The sequence below is a fragment of the Doryrhamphus excisus genome, linkage group LG5 (genome assembly GCF_037039965.1).
Source record: "Doryrhamphus excisus strain RoL-2023G ecotype Guam linkage group LG5, RoL_Dexc_Guam_v1.1, whole genome shotgun sequence".
NCBI classification, from domain to species: domain Eukaryota; kingdom Metazoa; phylum Chordata; class Actinopteri; order Syngnathiformes; family Syngnathidae; genus Doryrhamphus; species Doryrhamphus excisus.
The window spans coordinates 19,743,763-19,766,517 of NC_136361.1; the positions used below are offsets into that span (position 1 = coordinate 19,743,763).

The 22,755-nt window shown below is 41.3% G+C and overlaps 3 protein-coding genes across 5 annotated transcripts; 1 reads left to right on the forward strand and 2 right to left on the reverse strand.

Annotated features, from left to right (window-relative positions):
• Window positions 1-40: 40 nt before the first annotated feature.
• Window positions 41-3,867, forward strand: LOC131105113 (2-iminobutanoate/2-iminopropanoate deaminase-like). The gene is made up of 6 exons (XM_058052886.2): window positions 41-198; window positions 499-604; window positions 723-777; window positions 893-961; window positions 2,298-2,353; window positions 2,445-3,867. Exons 1-6 carry the CDS (start codon window positions 134-136, stop codon window positions 2,502-2,504), a joined length of 411 nt encoding a protein of 136 aa, XP_057908869.2. The 5' UTR covers window positions 41-133; the 3' UTR covers window positions 2,505-3,867.
• On the reverse strand, window positions 2,682-10,744 carry LOC131105110 (uncharacterized). Its single transcript, XM_058052881.2, has 4 exons — window positions 10,653-10,744; window positions 10,284-10,386; window positions 5,738-6,859; window positions 2,682-3,718 (listed from the first exon to the last, which is right to left on the reverse strand). The coding sequence occupies exons 2-3, from the start codon at window positions 10,369-10,371 to the stop codon at window positions 5,754-5,756; spliced, it is 1,194 nt and encodes a 397-aa protein (XP_057908864.2). The 5' UTR covers window positions 10,372-10,386; window positions 10,653-10,744; the 3' UTR covers window positions 2,682-3,718; window positions 5,738-5,753.
• On the reverse strand, window positions 9,912-22,751 carry LOC131105108 (matrilin-4-like). 3 transcript variants are annotated; one of them, XM_078790865.1, is made up of 13 exons: window positions 22,378-22,751; window positions 20,931-21,253; window positions 19,223-19,373; window positions 18,585-19,151; window positions 18,372-18,494; window positions 16,481-16,603; window positions 15,131-15,253; window positions 14,936-15,058; window positions 13,748-13,870; window positions 13,249-13,659; window positions 13,010-13,162; window positions 11,270-11,375; window positions 9,912-10,772 (listed from the first exon to the last, which is right to left on the reverse strand). In XM_078790865.1, exons 3-13 carry the CDS (start codon window positions 19,347-19,349, stop codon window positions 10,691-10,693), a joined length of 2,061 nt encoding a protein of 686 aa, XP_078646991.1. In that variant the 5' UTR covers window positions 19,350-19,373; window positions 20,931-21,253; window positions 22,378-22,751; the 3' UTR covers window positions 9,912-10,690. The 3 variants fall into 3 exon arrangements, with proteins under 3 accessions (XP_078646991.1, XP_078646993.1, XP_078646992.1); XM_078790866.1 differs by lacking the exon at window positions 9,912-10,772 and adding an exon at window positions 10,816-11,127 and having other exon boundaries at window positions 11,283-11,375; window positions 19,223-21,253; XM_078790867.1 differs by lacking the exon at window positions 18,372-18,494 and having other exon boundaries at window positions 19,223-21,253.
• Between the last annotated feature and the right edge of the window lie 4 nt (window positions 22,752-22,755).

Below are 22,755 nucleotides of genomic sequence, written 5' to 3' on the forward strand. Positions count from 1 at the left end.
GTTGATGTTGCTGTTGCAGTGAAGCTTAGTGACGTCATCATCCAGCGCGGCGTATCTGGGTCAAAACGCATATGTTCTCTGCAAAACTTCTGTCATTTGCGTATTCTTGCTGGTTGCTGCACCGTTCTTTCAAATGGCTGCACTGATCAGGAGGATTATCAGCACAAAAAAAGCTCCTTCTGCCATCGGCCCGTACAGGTGAGAAAGTTTCAACAACTAATTGAAGAAAAATAAAAAGATACCATAGCACAATCATTTTGTATAAGGGTGCAAAGTGCAGGTAAATAAATAAGTGCAAGTAAATAATCAACCCAAAGCTATACTGCCGTCCTGATTTTGTATTGAACTTTCAACTAAATGTAACACAAATTTAACTCAGCATTATTAATATATGCACTCATAATAGTTCCTTTATAATAATAATAGTCATTTGCAAAGAAAAGCATGACATATTAATAATTGAATAATTTCAGTTATTTCCTCTTCTTCCTCCCACAGCCAGGCAGTCGTGGTGGACCGGACCATGTACATCTCAGGCCAGCTGGGGATGGACCCCACAAGTGGACAGTTGGTGGAAGGTGGCGTTCAGGACCAAACCAAACAGGTGACCACACCCACAGTATGCAATATTAGATCATAAGAATTTATAATTACATCATCATACAGTACAAGTACAAGCCCACCATTTTAAACGTTAATACAAGGTGCTGTTATCTTCTCAGGCTCTTGTCAACATGGGTGCCATTCTTGGAGCTGCTGGGTGTGGTTATGAAAACGGTGAGGAGAAAGTACATGGTAGTAATATACACTCCCAAAATGGAATATTACTTGCTTTTTTTAAGTCACACATATATATAGCAAATCTCCAACATTGTTATACTGTCTCCCGCAGTTGTCAAAACAACTGTTCTTCTCACTGACATGAAGGACTTCACCACAGTCAATGATGTTTACAAGCAATGTAAGTACTATTGATGGACTTAGCAATAATCTGCAATGAGCTTTGTTGTGCTACGGGAGTGCAGACATCCACTGTGGAGCCACTTCCGCTGTAGGCTCCACCGTCACCAGGCCGCTTTTATTTTCAATACAGGAAATGCCAAAATAAAACTTCCAGTGGAAATCATTCAAAATCAAAAATCAAATCAATCAAAAATTGTAAATACACTTTCTGTGAATTATTTCATGAGTCAATTTATTTATTAGATTTTCATGAATGAAGGCTTTATTTATTTATTTATTTAAACCAAATTGTAGTATTTACCCTTTATGTATTTCATGAAAATCTGCCACTTACTAACCTTCCAGGGGTGAAATATGGTTATTTCCTGTCCTGACTGTGGAGTCTACTCCGGTATTGACTTCATAGTGGACCTCTGCAGCCTGAGGCCTTCAGCTCATTTGCTTTCTTACCTTGCTGAAGTGGTGCAAGTGTGTGATGGGAGCAACCACTTGAGGGCGGTGTGTCTCTATGTGGAAAAGCTTCTTAACAGTTTAGAAAAAAGTGTTTTTGTTTTAATAAAACTGCCTTTTTGAAATAGCAATTTCACAGTAATTTAGTTGGGTTTTATATGAAAATGATCAAGAGAAAAACTGTTGGATAAGAACTTCATTGAATAATATTAATTTGCATGTTATAACAAGTAAATATTAAGCGGGACCTATTATGCTTTTACACTTTTCTGACCTGCCCTGAAAGTAGTTCTGGATGGCTCAGCATGCTGTGCTTTATAGATTTTATTTTTTTAACACTGAGTTCTACTGATATTTTTGATTGCCTGCACTCAGTAAACACAGACCTACGTGTCCAGAAGTCCTCGGGAGCGCTTGGAAGTGTGATCAAACACAGCAGAGTGTGCTCTACGGGAGGAGGGCTGGGGTGGGCGATAGGCAGAAAAATCAAGAAAAAACTACTGGAAGAGGCGCAGATTCTGGAAGATCAAGAAAGCTGCTTGTCCCGAAAGTCCTGAAAAATAGTATAATAGGTCCCCTTTAAAAAAAAAAAAAAAAAAAAAATCCTAGCAACTCTCTGGACCTTAATCCCATAAGAAATCTGTGGAGGCGAAACTTTGAGTTGCTAAGCAACAGCTTCCAACAATGGTTTCTGCAACAAGAACAAAGTCATACATTGCTTGGTGATCAAATACCTATTTTGCTCAATGAATGATATTTCTTTTCTATTGTTGATGATATCGTGCCTCTCTTTGTTAAAGTAAGCCCGCCATAAAAATGGTGAACTGTTATCATATTTTCTACAAAGTTAGCAGAGCATCAACTGATATATTTCCTGTATATAGTCTTCAGCACCAACTTCCCAGCCAGAGCCGCCTACCAGGTTGCTGCTCTTCCCAGGGTGCGTATCGTATCAGGTCATTTTCTTGAGTTTCCACTGATGCTATCACTGATAAAAACTAAAGCATCCATCCTCTGTCTGTGTGCACTAGGGCGGACTGGTTGAAATTGAAGCCGTCGCTGTCTTAGGCCCTCTGATGGATGCGTCCTAAAAACGGGTCTATTCAATATTGTTGGGGAATTACTACATAATTGCAATAATAATATTATTCCAAATAATATATTTTACAATTTTAAAGACGACCGCTCTCACATTGCACATTTCCTCTATGAATACATGTTCTCTTTAAATACACACACTAAGATTAGTGGGGGAAACTTTATTCCTTACACTTGGTGGAATCACATATAAATTTCATAGGAGGAATATTCTTTCATGCAGGACCCCCCCCCCCCAACTTGAATCACATCATATGTTAGTTTTGTTAGATTGACATGAACTTATACAGCGTACACAGGAAATGTGTTGATGAATAAGTCATTAATGAACAAATATTAAAGAACAAAACCGTGAGGAAAAGCATGGCACACACAGAAATTACCATGACTACCAATTGTAATAAAAACAAAGTATTCCGCCTTGAGACGAAAAAAACAAAATCTAGCCTGCGAATATTCTCATTCATCAAGGTCAAATCAAATGTTGACTAGTTGGAAAGAAGACTCATATCAGGGGTTAAGCCTTACACCCCCTACCCCCATGACAGACCTGAAAAAGACAAGATCGGTGAAAAAGTGGTGGACGAGGGCAACAGTAGATGGATCATTCTCACCGTCTCAAAATAATACTTTTAACAAACTTTAAAGTGTCCAAGAGTGCAGAAGCTGAAGAAATCCAGAGAACCATGGACATAAATCAACTGAGCATGGATCCAGAACCAAACAAGGATCAACTACTCTTGTACAACGACATAGTCGTTACCTTGAACCAGACCTGATAAAGCAAGGAACTCACAAATTGTCCCCTCAAAGTCGGAAATAGCTTTAACTCCCAGATAACCAACAATATTTTGACACCAAAAATGTTATTTAATTTTTTTTAATTAGGTTGATACTTTTTATAGTTGTTTACAAACTAAAGGACTAACGGTGAGAAGCCACAGTGGGGGAAAAAAAAAGTGTACAGACCATAAAAGTGGGGCCTGGTCTTTCAGATTTTTGGGGTATCAAATAGGAGGTGTTAGGAAAGTACCACGGCATCTTTGTGAAGCAGAACGTTGGATTGTTCTCCCTTTAACAGGAAACGTAAGCTGGGTTTAAAGTGTTGGGAGACCACACCTATGCAGATCATACTGATCGTGTTATTATCCTGATGTATCCTCCTCCCTCCATTTTGCGTGTTGCTTGGGTTTATTTTGATGAATGCCTGGAAGATGAACAAAAAAAAAAAAAAACAGTCAGAGAATGGTTACATGTTTATCTTTCCACATTTTGTATTCGGCATTCTAGTACATGATATAATATCTAGTACAAGATATTAAGGCATTGACACAATCACTTGCTGCTCCCGTATTATTTGTAATATTTTAATGATACTGAAAAACAATTAAAAGTATTGTTTAGTTTAAATAATATCACCAATAAATGGAGGAGTGGTTAGCGTGCAGGCCTCACAGCTCGGAGACCCGAGTTCAATTCCACCCTCGGCCATCTCTGTGTGGAGTTTGCATGTTCTCCCCGTGCATGCGTGGGTTTTCTCCGGGTACTCCGGTTTCCTCCCACATTCCAAAAACATGCTAGGTTAATTAGCGACTCCAAATTGTCCATAGGTATGAATGTGAGTGTGAATGGTTGTTTGTCTCTAGTATGTGCCCTGTGATTGGCTGGCGACCAGTCCAGGGTGTACCCCGCCTCTCACCCGAAGACAGCTGGGATAGGCTCCAGCATGCCCACAACCCTCATGAGGATAAGCGGTCGAAAATTAATGAATGAATGAATGATATAATTGCTGGACTGCATGGTGGACAAGTGGTTGATGCACAGGCCTCACAGCATGGAGACCCAAGTTCAATTTCTCTCCGGTTTCCTTTCACATTCCAAAAACATGCTAGGTTAATTGGCGACTCCAAATTGTCCATAGGTATGAATGTGAGTGTGAATGGTTGTTTGTCTATATGTGCCCTGTGATTGGCTGGCCACCAGTCCAGGGTGTACCCCGCCTCTTGCCAGAAGACAGCTGGAATAGGCACACGTAGAAGTGATGTGAATTACAAACATGGAAAAAAAATGCAGTAAAGTTTGTGAAACACAAAATAGGAGTACAGTAATCCCTCGTTTATCACAGTTCATTGTTTCCAGATCCAACCGTGATGAGTACATTTCCACTAAATATGGTTCCTTATTTACAAATGAAATATTTTTTTATAGTTTTGTGACCTTCTCAATATGGTTTTTAACATTATTAGAGACCTCTAAACAAGAAATAACATATAGGGTTCTAATTTCATAGACTAGGCGCAGCCGCGGCGCACCTTCCCTGTAGAGCCACCACGGTTGGCATCATATTTTCAGCTGCCGTCAGGCTGTGAAAAACACTGCCTGTGAGGTTTTGGTGACGTGTCTGCGCTGTGCGCCTCTCAGACAATTTACCACTGCACATGGTGCGCTTCACCTGCGCCAAGAATAGACCTGGTCGGAGCTGGCGAGTTTCTAGGGCACCTATGACACAATGTTTTGTCACAAAATAGGCACTGCGCCAAGCTGAAAATGTGGACACCTCCCATGGTGCGCCGCCACGAGCATTAAAATTAAATCCCAAATCAAAATAAAATTTTGCACTTTTACAATCACGTACAAACAAATCCCTTTTAATGTCAGTCAGTAATATCCTATTCCATCTGTAATCTGCATGATGACTGGAATGTAGTTAGTCTTGTACAGCATTTGTCTTATGTAAGGTGAAGCGTGCTTATGTATTAAGCGTGCTTATGTGCGTGAGTGTGGGTGTGAAGCCGTCCACACACGAACAATGTCTCGTCTCCTCCAAACAATGGAGTTCAGACCTCCAAGACAGTGGAAGAATTCAGCGTGTTTTTGGTTTCTAGCCAACAACATGTTTGATCTCTGCATGGTTGCGTAGAATGTCAACATTCTCCATGACAACTTGAGAGATTAGCGTCTTTTAGCATTAATTGTTTACAGGATGGTAAACAAGATCTTACCAGCTGTGTGGACATGCTTAGATTAGTCTGAACTTTCAGTCAGTGATCACGTCTTACTGCTTCTCCTAAAATCAGGATGTCTGGACATGTTTGGTATGTAATTATAATGTGTTATCATCGTCTATTAGTAGTTTTACTCCTCCAGAGGCCTCCAATGAAAGGACTTCCTGTTTGTCTGAGCTAATAAAAGAAGAAGAATGATGTGTTAATTTGGTGTCATGTACCTTCTGACAAGGGTTCCTAGACCTGACCAGCAGAAACTGGTGTCAGAGTTGCTTCGGTGTCCGTTTGTGTGGGTTCAGCGGCATGAACTTCTACGGCACCATCACTTTCTGCTGAACATGGAGCTGTCTCAGATGTTGGTTGAGCTTCTGAAGGCAACACTGAAGACACCAGGTCCTTCAAGTCAGTTTTTTCAGCTATCGAGGCAGGCTCCTGGGTAAATGTTGCTTGGTTGGGACAGGAAGTTTCTGAGGACATCATAACAGCTTTGTTGTCCTCTTCAGTCCCAGGTTGTTGCTCAACTTGCGTATCTTCTGTAACTTGACATGAAGGGGGCATCTCTGGAATGGTCGCCACCGCGATCCGTGGATCTATTACAGCTTCCAAATCTTCACTGGGAGATGAGGATTCAGCTGTGGAATCTTCACTTGTTGTTTCATTTGGTGTCACCTCATGTGGAGTTCCCATTTGTATTTCTGATGTGGGAACTTGTGGAGAACTGTCCGTAGGAGCCTCCAAAGAAAGAGGAACATCCGCAGGGACCTCGGCGACTACCTCTTGCGTAACTTCTACCACCGGTTCTACAACAGGCTTGGCATCCTCATTTGGGATCTCGGCAACTCCTGCAGCTCCTCCGTCAGCCTTCATTTCTTCTGCAGGAGGTGCCTCAGACTCCATCACTTCAACATGTTCTAGCTCAGAAACCTCCGTCTTCGCAATTTCAGCATCAGCCCCAGCTTTTATTTCTCCATCATCTTCTAGAGCCTGCACTGTGGCAACATCTTCCATACCAAGAATCTCCGCTGAAGCATCACAAAGGGGTTCAACGATCAGACGTTCCTCATTCACTACATGTTCTACGATTAAACCAGCAGATGCAGAGTCAGTGGAGGCTTCTTCTTCTGCAGCAACTAAACCCGGCTCTTCAAAGTTGACCGTTTCTGGTTGTGGTTCAGAATAAGCCAAGAGGTCTTCTCCGGAGCCCAGATCCTCCTGAGCCTCCATTACCACCAACACAGCCTTTAGTCCATCGTCAGCGTGCATTTGAAGATCATCTGCCAAGGCACACACAGGCAACTGCGTCTGGTCCTCGATGGCGTCTGCAATGACGCCATTTTGAACGGCTGTCAAAAGAGGGACAAGCAAAGACATGAAGATTTAGAACTGTGGACGTTCTGTGGTCAGAAGAATGACAATGGACATCATCTGTTGCTAACGAAAAATGTATCACAGGAAATATTACGGGAACAATAAGACTCAAAGAATGCAAAACAAATTGAGAAAATATGCTTTCATTTCCTCACTTTAAGGTCAGATTTATTAAAGTTAAGTCCTGGATGCAGAGGAAAAGACGATGGCATTTGTTAGACACGCCCTAGCTTCACTCGCATTTTACTGACTTTACTGAAGACACGGCCTGCTTTTGGATAAAACTACAGTAGACGGACAAATAGTGTGATTCCATATTCATTCATTCATTCATTTTCTACCGCTTATCCTCACAAGGGTCGTGGGGGTGCTGGAGCCTATCCCAGCTGTCTTCAGGCGAGAGGCGGGGTACACCCTGGACTGGTTGCCAGCCAATCACAGGGCACATATAGACAAACAACCATTCACACTCACATTCATACCTATGGACAATTTGGAGTCGCTAATTAACCTAGCATGTTTTTGGAATGTGGGAGGAAACCGGAGTACCCGGGGGGAATTGAACTCGGGTCTCCTAGCTGTGAGGCATGCGCGCTAACCACTCGATTGCCATGCAGCCTCAATTGCTGATTATTTACTATTCACTCATTCATTCATTCATTTTCTACCGCTTATACTCACAAGGGTCGCGGGGGTTGCTGGAGCCGATCCCAGCTGTCTTCAGGCGAGAGGCGGGGTACACCCTGGACTGGTGGCCAGCCAATCACAGGGCGCATATAGACAAACAACCATTCACACTCACATTCATACCTATGGACAATTTGGAGTCGCTAATTAACCTAGCATGTTTTTGGAATGTTGGAGGAAACCGGAGTACCCCGCGAAAATGCACGGGGAGAACATGCAAACTCCACACAGAGATGGCCAAGTGTGGAATTGAACTCGTGTCTCCGAGCTTTGAGGCCTGCGTGCCAACCACTCGTCCACCGTGCAGCCAATGCCAAGTTTATGATATGTAAAAAAAAAACTTAATGGGAGAATGTGCTCAATCAGAAGCGTTCATTTGATTGGTTAAGATTACACTCGGCTGTGTTCCTCCTTCTCCTTCTACCGGTGGGAGGGATGGAGGTGTAGGTGCGCCAGACTGCGCTGCTCACAAAATTTGCAGGATGCGATGGCCACACCACCATTGGTCTACATATTTACAGCCTCATGTCTTGTTGTCCAATAGTGTCTTCTCTTCTTTCTTATTAACTATTTTGTCATAGTTTTTAATCAATTAGTGTTTGCTTTGATTACTTATTTTTGGTAAGTGGTAGCAAAAACGTTTTAAAGCAAATTAAATTAAACCTTCAAAGTAAATTTAAGCATAATTTATACCGAAGATGACTAAATGCAAAACCAAATATTTAATATACAGTCAACCCTCGGTTTTCGTATGTCCCAGATTAGCTATGATTCGGTTTTCGACACAAACTTTTGCCTCGGTTTTCGTACATTTTTTGAAATCCCAGACTTAAAACATGTGAATTATGCGGTGTTTTTAATACGATAATGCTCATAATTAATCATAATAAATTAGCATTCATGCTCATAATATTTCATTCAAATATTCTATATTTAATATCTATATTAAAGAGACCGCATGAAACTTGAAAATTTTGATATTGTATGTATCTGTTAATACATACAAATGTGTATAATTCTGTATTATCATTCTTCATTAATCATTATTAATTATCAAACTGTGATTAATCTGATTACAAATTTTAATCATTTTACAGCCCTAATTATTGGGTGTCTGGGTCAGATTAAGAGGATTGACATTATTTCCAATGGGAAAAATGTACGTATGTTTATTATGACATATTTTGAAACTTTTAATCATGTGACAACCACCTGTTTGAGTTTTCACTGTATTTTTCAATAAGACCTTCAATTTTTTCCCCCTAAAGATATCCTCTGAACGTAAAACCCTTCCAACTGAGCCCCACGGAGCACATAGAGCAGAAAGATGATTGGCGGTGACAAAGCATGAGAATCTCAGCATACATGGATGACTGGTGTGTCAACATGATGTGGCTGCCAAAGATGATAGCGATGGCAGTCAAAACAGGGACATGGCTTGTTGGGGAAAAAAAAGGGGTGGGGCCCAGACGAGGGATCTGAGGGAGGGCATAGGCCCCACCAATGACATGGATGACATACGATATCAGGCTCTATCATGTATCATGTACATGTATCTGGAGACGGTTTATGCAAACCTTGTTGGTGCAAACCTGTTCCTAGCATGTACTGGACGGAAAAATTTCCTTAAATTGGAAAAATGAAATCAAGAATGATTTATTGACGAAACCCCAATGCATGTCCTGTAAATTAATAAGTAGGATAACAACTCAAAATTTCAAACTACAGTGAAAGCATCATATTCAAACAAGAATCGGTGCACAAATTCCAAACCAAATTGTCATTTGTTATTATTGGTTGTTGGTGTCAGCATTTGTGTGTGCATTGGCTGTGGGAACCAAGCTCAGGTCTGGGTGCGTGCCTGGAGAGCGACGAGGCGTACGGGCATGTTCAGTGGTCAAAGTGCGTTTGTGTGATGCGATGCACTGATGTGATAATGCAATTATTTTGTAGCAGATGGCCTTTATGAATTAATTTTCCAGCTAATAGGGCAAATATTATTGCTGATCTAGATACCCTAATATGCTAAACTTTATTTCATGTCTTATTGACATTATCACCTCGTACTTCGGTACGGGACAAAAAAAACAAACAAAAAAAACAAAAACTAAACAAACCAAAAAAAAACAAACCTTAAACCATATTAAGAAAGCAGGAAGTGAACAAATTATTATTATGTCATTGTATGGTCATATCACCTCGTACTTCTGTATGTGACAAAAATAAAAATAAAAATAAAAATAAAAATAAAAATAAAAATAAAAATAAAAATAAAAATAAAAATAAAAATAAAAATAAAAATAAAAATAAAAATAAATTAGGAAAGCAGGAAGTGAACAAATGTAACAGTTACTGAATGTAAAAGTACCAAATGTAGGGGTAGGATTTAATAAGCTTTGCTTCTTCCTACTCCTTTTGGACATGTGGAACTGTGAACTGATTATGTGATGCATTCAATTGTAATCTGATGCATGTTCAAATGAAATAAAACCATTACCATTACCATTACATTATTAAGACCCTAATGTCTTGCCCATGTCTGGGAGCGCCACCACCTCCCCACCCCACGGAAAAATAAAAAATCACATATTACCCAGAGATTAGAAAAGGTCTATTTCCAAATCACGGAGATACCTATCTCCCTATTTTAACATGTACAGGTCATTGTGGAAGTAAAGTATAGTAAAGTAAAGTAAAGTATTTCAAACTTACCCACACTATCGCCATTGCTCCCCTCAGGCTTTGTGCCTGGTCGTTTCTCTTGATCCACATTCTGTGCACTGGATGAGGAGCAGCCCATGTTTGCGGAATAAAACTTCACATAAAATGAATGAACAAGTAGCGGAGCAGATACGGAGATGGTGTAGCAGTAGTCACATGCACAACTACACTGTCTGAACCATTATGTCCTCGTGTGTGTGTGTGTGTGTGTGTGTGTGTGAGACCATGCATGGTCTGCTGTCCCCCCTAACAACAATCTGTTGTTCAACCTCGTGCACATGCTCAAACTGTTCAGGAGGAGGAGGCAAGCATGTATGGTGTGTGTGTGTGTGTGTGTGTGTGTGTCCTTCCTTTCCTCACCTTACCAGCTTATTTCCTCTTCTTCCTGTAGAAAAGATTCACCACCTTGTGGTAATATTTATGGCAGCATGTAAGCAATGGTTGTCCATGCATGGATTTTCTCCGGTATTCCGGTTTCCTCTCACATTCCAAAAAAAAAAAAAAAACAAGCATGTTAGGTTAATTGGAAACTGTAAAGTCAGCTGTGATAGGCTCCAGCAGTACAGCAGCAATACAGAAAATGGATGAGTGTATGTAAGCAATGAAAGTGTTTTATCAGCCATGACAGAACCAGATTGTGCAAACTAATTTATTTTCATTGCACAACAAAAATATTTGATAAAGTATGTATAACACCGGCTACAAAACTTGTATATAAATATCTCTAAAGGAAAGCGGCTTCTTGGAGTCTGGGATCTGGGATAATCCATTATGGTTTTTCATTTTTGCACAAGTTGCTTCTCAAGCAGCTGCAATCTCGTCGACATAACGTCAAGTGGACAAGTTAAAGAAAAGTGCAACAAAGGACGGAACATTTTTAAGTATATAAATTTAATATACTTAAATATATCAAATATGATGGAAATCTGGTTTGACTTTACAACAACCATTCACACTATCAGTGTGTGAAAGCGCACCCAAAAAGGATATCATTCTGTGTCAAGATCCTCAGTTTCTCATTGACCTGGTTCTGAAACATGATGAGGTCCTCACAATGACACGTGTTCCCATCAGCTGGTTTGTCTATGGAAAAACATTTTTTTTTTTAAAGAAAGTAAGAATCCTCCCACCTGTTTTTGAACCTTTTCTCACCCATTCCCTTATAATGACCACCCTAGCCTTCATCTCCATGGAGCTCCAAGGATGGGTACGATCTATCTGCTCTGTCATGCCATGTCAAGTATGTACTTACATATGTCTATGGTTGCATAAGAATTAAGCACAATTTTGTACAAAAAGTTAATGATAATGATGAAGCTAACTATACTACAACACATGTCAACATAAACAGACTGATTTTTCATAGAAAAATCACAAAAAAAAAATGGATCACAAATTGTATGTTGACAGTGACTTAAGCGGGTACTGTTACATAAGTAACACACTGTATACAGAACATAGTATTATAGTAGTATAAAGTATTATAGTAGTATAAAGTTATAGTAGTATAAAGACATACTATAACGGTGATAAAAAAAATCAAGAATTAAATGAAGTTTTATTATTACTAATATTATTATGGTAGTGGCTACACGGCGGTCGAGTGGTTAGCCTCACAGCTCGGAGACCGGAGTTCAATTCCACCCTCTGTGTGGCGTTCTCCGGGTACTCCAGTTTCTTCCCGCATTCCAAAAACATGCTAGGTTAATTAGCGACTCCAAATTGTCCATAGGTATGAATGTGAGTGTGAATGGTTGTTTGTCTATATGTGCCCTGTGATTGGCTGGCGACCAGTCCAGGGTGTACCCCGCCTCTCACCCAAAGACAGCTGGGATAGGCTCCAGCACCCCATCTACCCTCATGAGGATAAGTGGCAGAAAATGAATTAATGAATATCTCTGTAGCTATCACTGCCAGCAAAACAACAATAGTGTTCATTATTATTTATGTGTTAAACAGAATCAGTCCAAAAATCTGGAAGTCCAGGGTGCACCCCGCCTCTCTCCTGAAGACAGCTGGGATAGGCTCCAGCACCCGGCGGTAGAAAATGAATGAATAAATGAAGTTAATGATAATGATGAAGCTAATAATACTACAACACATGTCAACATAAACAGACTAAGCGGGTATTGTTACGTAAGTAACACACTGTATACAGAACATAGTATGAAAGTCATACTATAGCGGTGATAAAAAATCAAGAATTAAATGAAGTTTTAATATTACTAATATTATTATTAATAAATAATTGGGAGTGGTTAGCCTCACAGCTAGGAGACCCGAGTTAAATTCCACAGGTCCATAGGTATGAATGTGAGTGTGAATGGTTGTTTGTCTATATGTGCCCTGTGATTTCCAGAGTGTACCCTGCCTCTTGCCCGAAGACAGCTGGGATAGGCTCCAGCACCCCCCCCCCCCCCCGTGACCCTTGTGAGGATAAGCGGTAGAAAATGAATGAATAATAGCAGTGTGTACATAACCACTAAAAGGCAAAGCCCTGGAGTGGCAAAACAAAGCGTCAAAATAACCCGCCATGGGGCCAAATAATTTGTTATCATATTTGTGCTTAACTTTCATGCAGTTGAACTCATTTCTGTCAATGCATCAAATGTTCCAGTATCCCTGTATTGATATTTATAACATTCAATTAACTATCAGCACTGTTATTTGGTTGGTTGCGATTAAAGTTATTAAACATCTAGCCACGTGTGACATACCATTACATATCCTGGACTTGAGCTTCTTTGTCACTTCTTCCATTTTGCCAAGGTTGTCGGTGTAATAAACATGTCTGTCATTGGGCTCCGATGCTATTTCTCTCAGCTCTTGTTCCACTGCTTTGCCAACACCTAAAGCATAAATGGTTATTCCTATAAAAGTACAGGAAAAGCTTTGGTTAGATGTATAAACACCATGTTCCCGATTAAATCCAGATCCCGGTTAAAAAGAATCATACCAGAGTTCTTGGCTTTACTCGCCCATTCAGAGACATCATTTTGAGATCGTCCATCGGTAAAAACGATGCAGACACGTGGAATGTTGGTCCTGGCGCCTTCTTTAGCTGAAAAGCTTGACTCAAACATGTGTCGCAGGGCGGAACCAGTCATGGACCCCTTCCCCATGTACCGCATCCCAGTTACAGCTTGCTTGACGGCCTGGGCTGTACTGTACTGTCCCAATGTGAACTCTGTACGGACTTTGGTGGAGTACTGAACCAGGCCCACATGTGTGCCGGTTTCAGAAATGTCCAAAGAGTCCACAATGGTGTTTACAAATTGTTTGACAAGCTCAAAGTTGTCAGGACCCAGACTCTTGGAGCCATCAATCACAAAAACTAGATCCATGACGCCTTTGCTGCACTCTGGTTCTATTCGATAAACAAAATCCAACCCGGTTTTACTGTTAATGTTATATTTGACATGAAAAAAACTGTTTACTGGTTCTACTTGACGTACCTTTGCAGCTTTTCTCGTCGTCAGCCAGAATGAATCCTTCCAGGCATTTGCATATGTAAGAGTCATTGGTGCTGACACACAGATGCTCGCATCCATGGTCCACTCTCTGGCACACGTCCACACCTGCACATTAGGTCATGTCACACAGAATTGGAACCGCTTTATCATTGGGGTACATTGGGGAAAGTTAAATTCACATAGTTCATTCATTCATGCTGGAGCCTATCCCAGTTGTCTTCAGGAGAGAGGCGGGGTGCACCCTGGACTGCCAGATTTTTGGACTGATACTGTTTAACACATAAATAATAATAAACACTATTGTTGTTTTGCTGGCAGTGATAGCTACAGAGATATTCAGTCATTCATTTTCTACCGCTTATCCTCACGAGGGTCGAGGGGGTGCTGGAGCCTATCCCAGCTGTCTTCGGGAGAGAGGCGGGGTGCACCGTGGACTGCCAGATTTTTGGACTGATACTGTTTAACACATAAATAATAATAAAAAACACTATTGTTGTTTTGCTGGCAGTGATAGCTACAAAAATATTCATTCATTCATTTTCTACCGCTTATCCTCACAAAGGTCGAGGGGGTGCTGGAGCCTATCCCAGCTGTCTTCGGGCGAGAGGCGGGGTACACCCTGGACTGGTTGCCAGCCAATCATAGGGCACATATAGACAAACAACCATTCACACTCACATTCATACCTATGGATAATTTGGAGTCGCCAATTAACCTAGCATGTTTTTGGAATGTGGGAGGAAACCGGAGTACCCCGAAAAAACATGCATGGGAAGAACATGCAAACTCCACACTGACATAGCCGAGGATGGAATCGAATTAGGGTCTCCTAGCTGTGTGGCCTGGGCGCTAACCACTTGTCCCATTCACGGGGTTATAGAGGTAAATTGTATTCTGTTCCTATGACGATGAAGGACACAACATCCAGTGATAAAAATACTAAATTCCAAAATTCAATGGAGATCCTTTAACATGTTCAAGGATGCTATGTGTAGTGTTAAAGAGATCTGTGATACCTGACTGTGAACATGACATGAGTCCTGACCTTATGTGGGTCTGCCTGCATCCCTAACCATGAAATATCGTAACACAGAATATCGTAAACCGACTTTGAGAGTGTAGTGCTGTCCCAAGTGTAAGTTTAACAGCCAATAACTTTATTTAACTCACTCTGACATGTTTTCCCATCGGGTCGCAGTGTGAAGCCTTCTCTGCATTTACACAAGCACGAATCCTCCGTGTTGATGAACTCGTGTTCACAGCCGTGTTTCCCATCCGCACAGTGGTCAATCCCTGCAAGATGAGCCGATTGTGTCACATTAGACTTTAAGAAAACTGGGTTGTAGAAAGCGAAAGGACAATCACTTTTGCATGTTTTCCCATCAGGTCTGAGTGTGTATCCTTTCCGGCATTTACACACACATGAACCGTCTGTGTTCGTAAACTCTTGTTCACAGCCGTGTTCCTCTTCAGCACAGTGATCGATTTCTACCAAAGAAAACCACAATTTATGTTAGTTGTGGAAGGGGGAGGAGTCTATCCCCCCCAATATGTACAGTATGTCAATGTCAACGTAAGGCGGCATTTTTTTTTTTAGTAATAAGAACATGGTGGACATAAACAGTAGTAGTCCATAAAAAACTGCAATGAGTACAAAACCTGTCATGCACAAGTATCTCGTGGTAGCACAGAACTGGAAAAAAATTTTGCACAACCTCTGGCTCCCTCAAATAACCAGCATTGTCCAAAACTAGTGCTGTCAAGAGATGTAAAAAAAAAATGAAAAAAATAAAACAAAAGGAGCCTATCCCAACTGTCTTCAGGAGAGAGGCAGGGTGCACCCTGGACTGCCAGATTTTTGGACTGATACTGTTTAACACTATTAAATAATAATAAACACTATTGTTGTTTTGCTGGCAGTGATAGCTACAAAGATATTCATTCATTCATTTTCTACTGCTTTTCCTCACAAGGGTCTCAGGGGTGCTGGAGCCTATCCTAGCTGTCTTCAGGCGAGAGGCGGGGTACACCCTGGACTGGTGGCCAGCCAATCACAGGGCACATATAGACAAACAACCATTCACACTCACATTCATACCTATGGACAATTTGGAGTCGCTAATTAACCTAGCATGTTTTTGGAATGTGGGAGGAAACCGGAGTACCCGGAGAAAACCCACGCATGCACGGGAAGAACATGCAAACTCCACACAGAGATGGCCGAGGGTGGAATTGAACCCTGGTCTCCTAGCTGTGAGGTCTGTGCGCTAACCACACGACCGCCATGTTTTTTTAATTTGACCGAAAAATTGCTACATTGCTATATTTCCACATCTCCTCGCCGCTACTCACCTTGCCCTCCCAACTACAATGGGAGCCTATCAGGTGATGTTTAACAAGCCCAAACACAATGACAGCCAATTAGTGTCGACTTCATGGTTTGACTGACCTTTGTTTCCACTCCCCAACAACTCAAACGCAAACGCATAAAAATCAATATCAGGCAACTAGCATACTGAAACACTAATTATGACTAATTATGTAATGAATTGATCACAATTAATGTTTCAAATTGACACCCCTATCCGAAACATTTGCAAACTCCCAGTATAACAGAAAATATGGACAGATTTATTGTGATGAAGGACCAGCCCGGACTTGATGGGAATACCGATTGTCTGGAACGCCACCTAGCGGTAGGAAATGGACACTTACTATGACACGTTTTCCCATCTGGTCTGAGTCGGTACCCTTTTGTGCATGTACACACACATGAATCCCCAGTGCTCAGAAACTCCTGTTCACACTCACGCTGCAAATCATCACAGGGGTCAGGCTCTGGAAATTGAAAAAATAAAAACTTTATTAACTCTTACATAAACGTTTATGCATGTACGTATATTTACTCCGAATTGAAGGCGCATGCAAACATGCAGTCGTCACTTTTCTTTCTTTACGTTTCTGTACTCATTTGTCCTGGTTATTCAAAGAACTTACTGCTGCAAGTCCTGCCATCTGAATTGAGGACGTAGCCCCCCCTTACACCTGCACACGTATGACTGTGGAATGCTGACACAGTTGTGTTCACAGCCATGGTCCACCAGGTCACACAAGTCTATTTCTGAGGGAAGGAATCTCTGTTCAATGTTTCTCTACTGCTGCTTTTTCTACTTGGGTGACATTTTTATTTTTCATTGGACTCACGTACAATAACAGTATAGCATGGTCTTCATGTTTTAGTGGTTTTGATGATAATAATAATAATACATTTTATTTGTATAGCGCTTTTCAAAGTCCTCAAAGATGCTTTATAGTAGGGAAAAAAAGAAATAAAAATAGAGTTGAGTAAAAACAGAGTAAATGATGCATTAAAATACAATACCCATACATTGATTCAGAGCTAAAACAAGGCTAAAAGCGGGGCGGGGCGCAGCAGTCAGTTAGACATTAAAAACGGATTTAAACAGGTGGGTTTTGGTCTGACATGATGACAACAGTTTGACCCTAGAAACAATTTCTTTCTACTTCCATCACTTCCTGTTAGATTTTTTTCAATTTGAAAACCAAACAATGTGCTGCAGGCCAATAAGAAACAAGCCAGTGTCCACAAACGGCCCCTGCGCCACACTTTGGATACCCTTAGTGTTTTTTGAAGGGGGGAAAGTCGGGGCAAGCACGGAGTGAATGGGGCAAAGAGGGTGGGGGCAGCGATGGAAAAAACTCCCCAGATTCGGAGCTTGGTCTTACATGATGACAACAGTTTGACCCTGGAAACAATTTCTTTCTTCTTCCATCACTTCCTGTTAGATTTTTTTCAACTTGAAAACCAAGAAACAAGCCAGTGTCCACAAACGGCCCCTGCGCCACACTTTGGACACCCCTGCTTTTAATAGCTCTTTGTCAGGGTTGAACGTGTGTGATGTGACACCAACTCTATCGGCAACCACAACGCTCATCAACTATTTAGCTTTCTAGTTCCCTTTATAATGAGCGAACAATGGTAATTAAAGAGAAAAGTGTTATTGCGGCTGGAACGAATCGTCATTTTAATTGCAAACTTTGAGAAAAGGGAACGAGAAAGAATATGATTCACCTTCACATGCCTTGCCGTCAATCCATCCATACATTGATTCAGAGCTAAAACAAGGTTAAAAGCGGGGCGGGGCACAGCAGTCAGACATTAAAAAACGGATTTAAACAGGTGGGTTTTGGTCTTACATGATGACAACAATTTGACCCTAGAAACAATTTCATTCTACTTCCATCACTTCCTGTTAGATTTTTTTTCAACTTGAAAACCAAACAATGTGCTGCAGGCCAATAAGAAACAAGCCAATGTCCACAAACGGCCCCTGCGCCACACTTTGGACACCCCTTCTTTTAATAGCTCTTTGTCAGGGTTGAATGTGTGTGACGTGACACCAACTCTATCTGCAACCATAACTCTCATCAACTATTTAGCTTTCTAGTTCCCTTTATAATGAGCGAACAGTGGTAATTAAAGAGAGATAAAGAGTGTTATTGCGGCTGGAACGAATCGATGCGTTACAACAGTCATTTTAATTGCAAACTTTGAGAAAAAGGAACGAGAAAGAATATGATTCACCTTCACACGCCTTGCCGTCAAGATGGAGGGTAAAACCTTTTCTACACTTGCACCAGTAAGAAGCAGGACCGCTCACGCATTCATGCTGGCACTGATGGTCCACCGAGTCACACAATGCCGTGCCTACGCATGCACACACACAAGGAGAATCAACCAAAACATGCATGCAGGAAGTCAAATAAAAAGAGGGTGCTACAAAATGACCTCAATTACCTCGGCAGAGTTTGGACTGGAATACCGAGAGGAGCGTTTCCATTTGGCTAAAGTTAGCCACCAGGTGTACGTGCTCCGAGTACGGCACACTCCCTATGACCTCCAGGGTGCTCATGTCCACTCTCCCCACGCCGATGGCATAAATCTGGATGCCGGCTTGTCTTGCTCGGGCCGCAATTTCATCCACCGAATCCTGAGGCCTCCCGTCGGTCACAACCATCGCAATCCGAGGGATGTGAAGGTGCGCCGGCCGTGCGCCCTCATCTTCTGTGAAAGCCGTCTCCATGGTGTACTGAATAGCCAAACCGGTCATGGTGCCTGTGGCGAGATGTTCCATGTTCCTCACCGCCTGCTCAACCTCAGCTTTGGTGGTGTACGTCTTGAGGGAGAACTCATTCTGAACCACGCTTCCATATTGGAGCAGACCGACACGTGTAGCATCAGGACCGATCTCCATAAACTGAAGCAGTTTATTGATGAACGTTTTGACTTTTTCGTAGTCATCAGGTCGGATGCTGCGGGAGCTGTCGATCACGAACACAAAATCCACCGGCGAACTTTTGCACTCTGAGACCACAGAAACCATTTGGAGAAGTTTAGAATGGGAGAAAAGCTCTTTGACACACATGTGCATGTACCTGCTCCTTTTTCCTCCACTTGTGTCACGTTTTGTGTTTTGGTGATGAAAGGTCTGGGACGCCTTCGGTCCAGCCGAGCGGCATCGCAGCACAGCAGCCAGAGGACAGCGAGCACCAGCGACCTCATACTGATGAAGGCAGACAACCAGAACTGTCCCACAATGAAATCAATGTTAACAAATGTATTCGTTTTCTATAGGACACATTCTTCTCAAGAGACCAGGATGCATCCATACCAAATAAACAATACAATACAAAAACAGCATCACTTATGAATTAATTTTACAAATTACTAATTATGGTAATGGTTTTATTTCATTTGAACATGCATCAGATTACAATTGAATGCATCACATAATCAGTTCACAGTTCCACATGTCCAAAAGGAGTAGGAAGAAGCAAAGCTTATTAAATCCTACCCCTCCATCTGGTACTTTTACAATCAGTAACTGTTACATTTGTTCACTTCCTGCTTTCCATAATACAGTTTAGTTTTTTTTTTTTTTTTGGAATTTTTTATTTTTTTTTATCATTTTTAATAATGTACCCTGCCTCTCGCCCAAAGACAGCTAGGATAGGCTCCAGCACCCCTGGGGTAGAAAATGAATGAATGAAAGCTGAAATTTACCAAGCTCCACATTATGAATTATCCTTACTGGCCTTTTTTGCAGTACATTTAGTGAGTGAAGATTGCTTTCATAGTTATTAGCCCATATTTCCACACAATAAGTAAGATATGGTAGAAACCAGAGAGCAATAAAGAGTGTGGAGTGAAATTTTTGTCACCTTAATTATGTTTCCTATGGTGAAATAACATATTTATCACTGACACCAAGGTCAGATTTCACTCATATTTTGAAGCACTAACAAAAGTTCCATATGAATAAAGTGTACTATATCATGATCAACTGCCCATCAGTTGTGGAAAGCGGCCATATTCTACAACTTAGCAACTCGCACTGGTAAACAAATATAGCGAATGAGGAGGTACAGTATATAAATAGGCAGAACTTTCACCTCTTGCATATTTGACTCGTCCGGGTTTCAAATTTCCCACTTTCGGATGTATAGGTGTAATACAGTAGCTTTCATGAATGACTCCAGTTCCAATTGCATTTTACAACTCATCAAATAATATCTGCTAAGGAATGTTTTCCGATGTTGCATCAGGTAAATGTTTTATTGTCAGAAGCGTCAACAGTAGAATGATGAGGTGTGGTCCAGTCTACTGTAATCTTGTAGACGATGGATTCCCATCATGATGCATGGATGCTGTAAAATAGCGCGTCTGCACGTGTCAGTTTTATTATAGCAGCTAACCTTGCAAGTGTCGGATGTCCGCGCGTGCATAAAGATGTCAACCTCTAACCTTCCACCTGTTTGTCAACATGGAGTATAATGATCATGATAACCGCTATGCTGTATATATTTTGATTTTGTTAGTTTGATACATGCTAGTAAATATTCAATGATTTCGTGAAAATCTGTTTTTGTGCTGTTTGTTTGCAGCAAATACAAGCAACAGCATGTACCTGATGATGTATCAAGGGGCCCGATATCTTTAATTTTCAGTATAAACAGAGGATAGAATCCCTCGTGTGTTCAATAACTACTACCATTGTGTTTTAGGTTAAAAAAAAGTATTAATACATTAAACAGCAGTGGACTATGTGTATCTTATCACTGCAATTAAATCCAAGCTTCTTACCTTGACCCAGAAGATAGCAATGTCTGTTCTCCCCCTCACAAATAATCCAAGTGAACCGGGAATGACACAAGAGAAAAGCTCTGCTAGATTGTTACATCTACTCCACTTGCCCGTCTCCTCGTCTCCTCGTCTCCTCGTCTCCTCTCTGCCTGCAGCCACACAGACGCTTTTTACTCTGCCTGATGGTCAAGCCAGAAGCGTCACCTTGACTGTGGGAATTTGGTTTTTCTCTCTCATTGGTCCGTCAACTGTTCCGTTTTTGAGAGTTGAACTTGTGGTGTTTCACATGAGGCACCACGTTTTTACGTTTTAGCTTTAACCTCCTTAGAAAAATAAAAAAAAAAGGCAATTATTGTTGTTTTTATGCATGAAAACAAACACTATGCCATAATAGCCTTTTTGTCAGAAAGATTATTAGAAGAATAAGTGTCTATGTTTTTTTTCAGATTCAATTATTAGCAGGACTCCGGTTTCCTCCCACATTCCAAAAACATGCTAGGTTAATTAGCGACTCCAAATTGTCCATAGGTATGAATGTGAGTGTGAATGGTTGTTTGTCTATATGTGCCCTGTGATTGGCTGGCCACCAGTCCAGGGTGTACCCCGCCTCCCGCCCGAAGACAGCTGGGATAGGCTCCAGCACCCCCGCGACCCTTGTTAGGATAAGCGGTAGAAAATGAATGAATGAATGAATTATTAGCAGTGGTGTACCATCAGGGCCAGCAAAGCAGTCTCTGCTGGCCTAAACACTATCAGAAGCACTGAAGTCCATTTAAATACTAGTATTTTCGGCCTATTAACTTCATTTTGTAGGATGCAGCTTGGCTGTATTTTATGTGTTGCCATGTGAAGCTAATCTTTCCAGGGCCTTCAAAATCAGAAGTGGTGGCCCATGTCACCTACACACTATTATCAATGTGGCTGTTTCTTTAAAGGGGACCTCATTATCGGCCCTTTGTATTTAGTTGTGGTTTCCAATAGCGCAGCTAAACACAATAACGTACACAGCTTTCTAGATCTTGCTGAATCTGCACCTATTCCAGCTGTGCTTCCTTGTATTTCCTGCTTCCTGGCAAAACAGTCTGTTTTAATTTATCCCCCCCCCCATCACGAGCCATCAAGCACGCCCACTCCGCTGTAATTGGTCACACTCTCAAGGGCTCCCTAGGACTTCTGGACAGCTGCCGAAACTTTCTTTTTAATTTTGGCGGTATAGGGGTTGATAATAAAGGTGGAGGAAATGTGGTCATTTCAGGTTTTTTTGCGGTGTTTAAAAAACAGACCCACTAATTAGCAACTCCAAACATAGGTGAGCTTGTAATTTGCATGCATGCAGTTAACACTCACTCCTCTCTATGTATGCACACTTTATAATGTGTAAATAAAACTGTAATAAACACAATAACACAATAATAAACAGTTTGAACACTGATAAATTGTTACTTACGGCGTCTGACTCTTCAACACAACCAAGTAACGTTGAAAAAGACGAAGAATCCAGCTTCATAATGGCCCATGTTCATAAAACACTCCTGTGAGAAATGCCGTTGACAGATGAAAATATTTTGTCTTGCTGGCAGGGAATCTGCAACTCCAACCACTTCTGCCTGATGCTCGTAACACCCGAATAAACATTTCAAACATTGGAAAAAACTCTCCAAAATGTTACTGCTTGCGCTGAACTCTGCAGGTACCACGCAAATCTCCAGCAGATTACGTAATGTCTCCACAATAAAATGCTCAAATATTAAAAAAACGCGACAACTGGTTATAAATACGCTGATTCATGTGGTCCGAACATCCAAACAGAAGTCTCTGTGAAGGT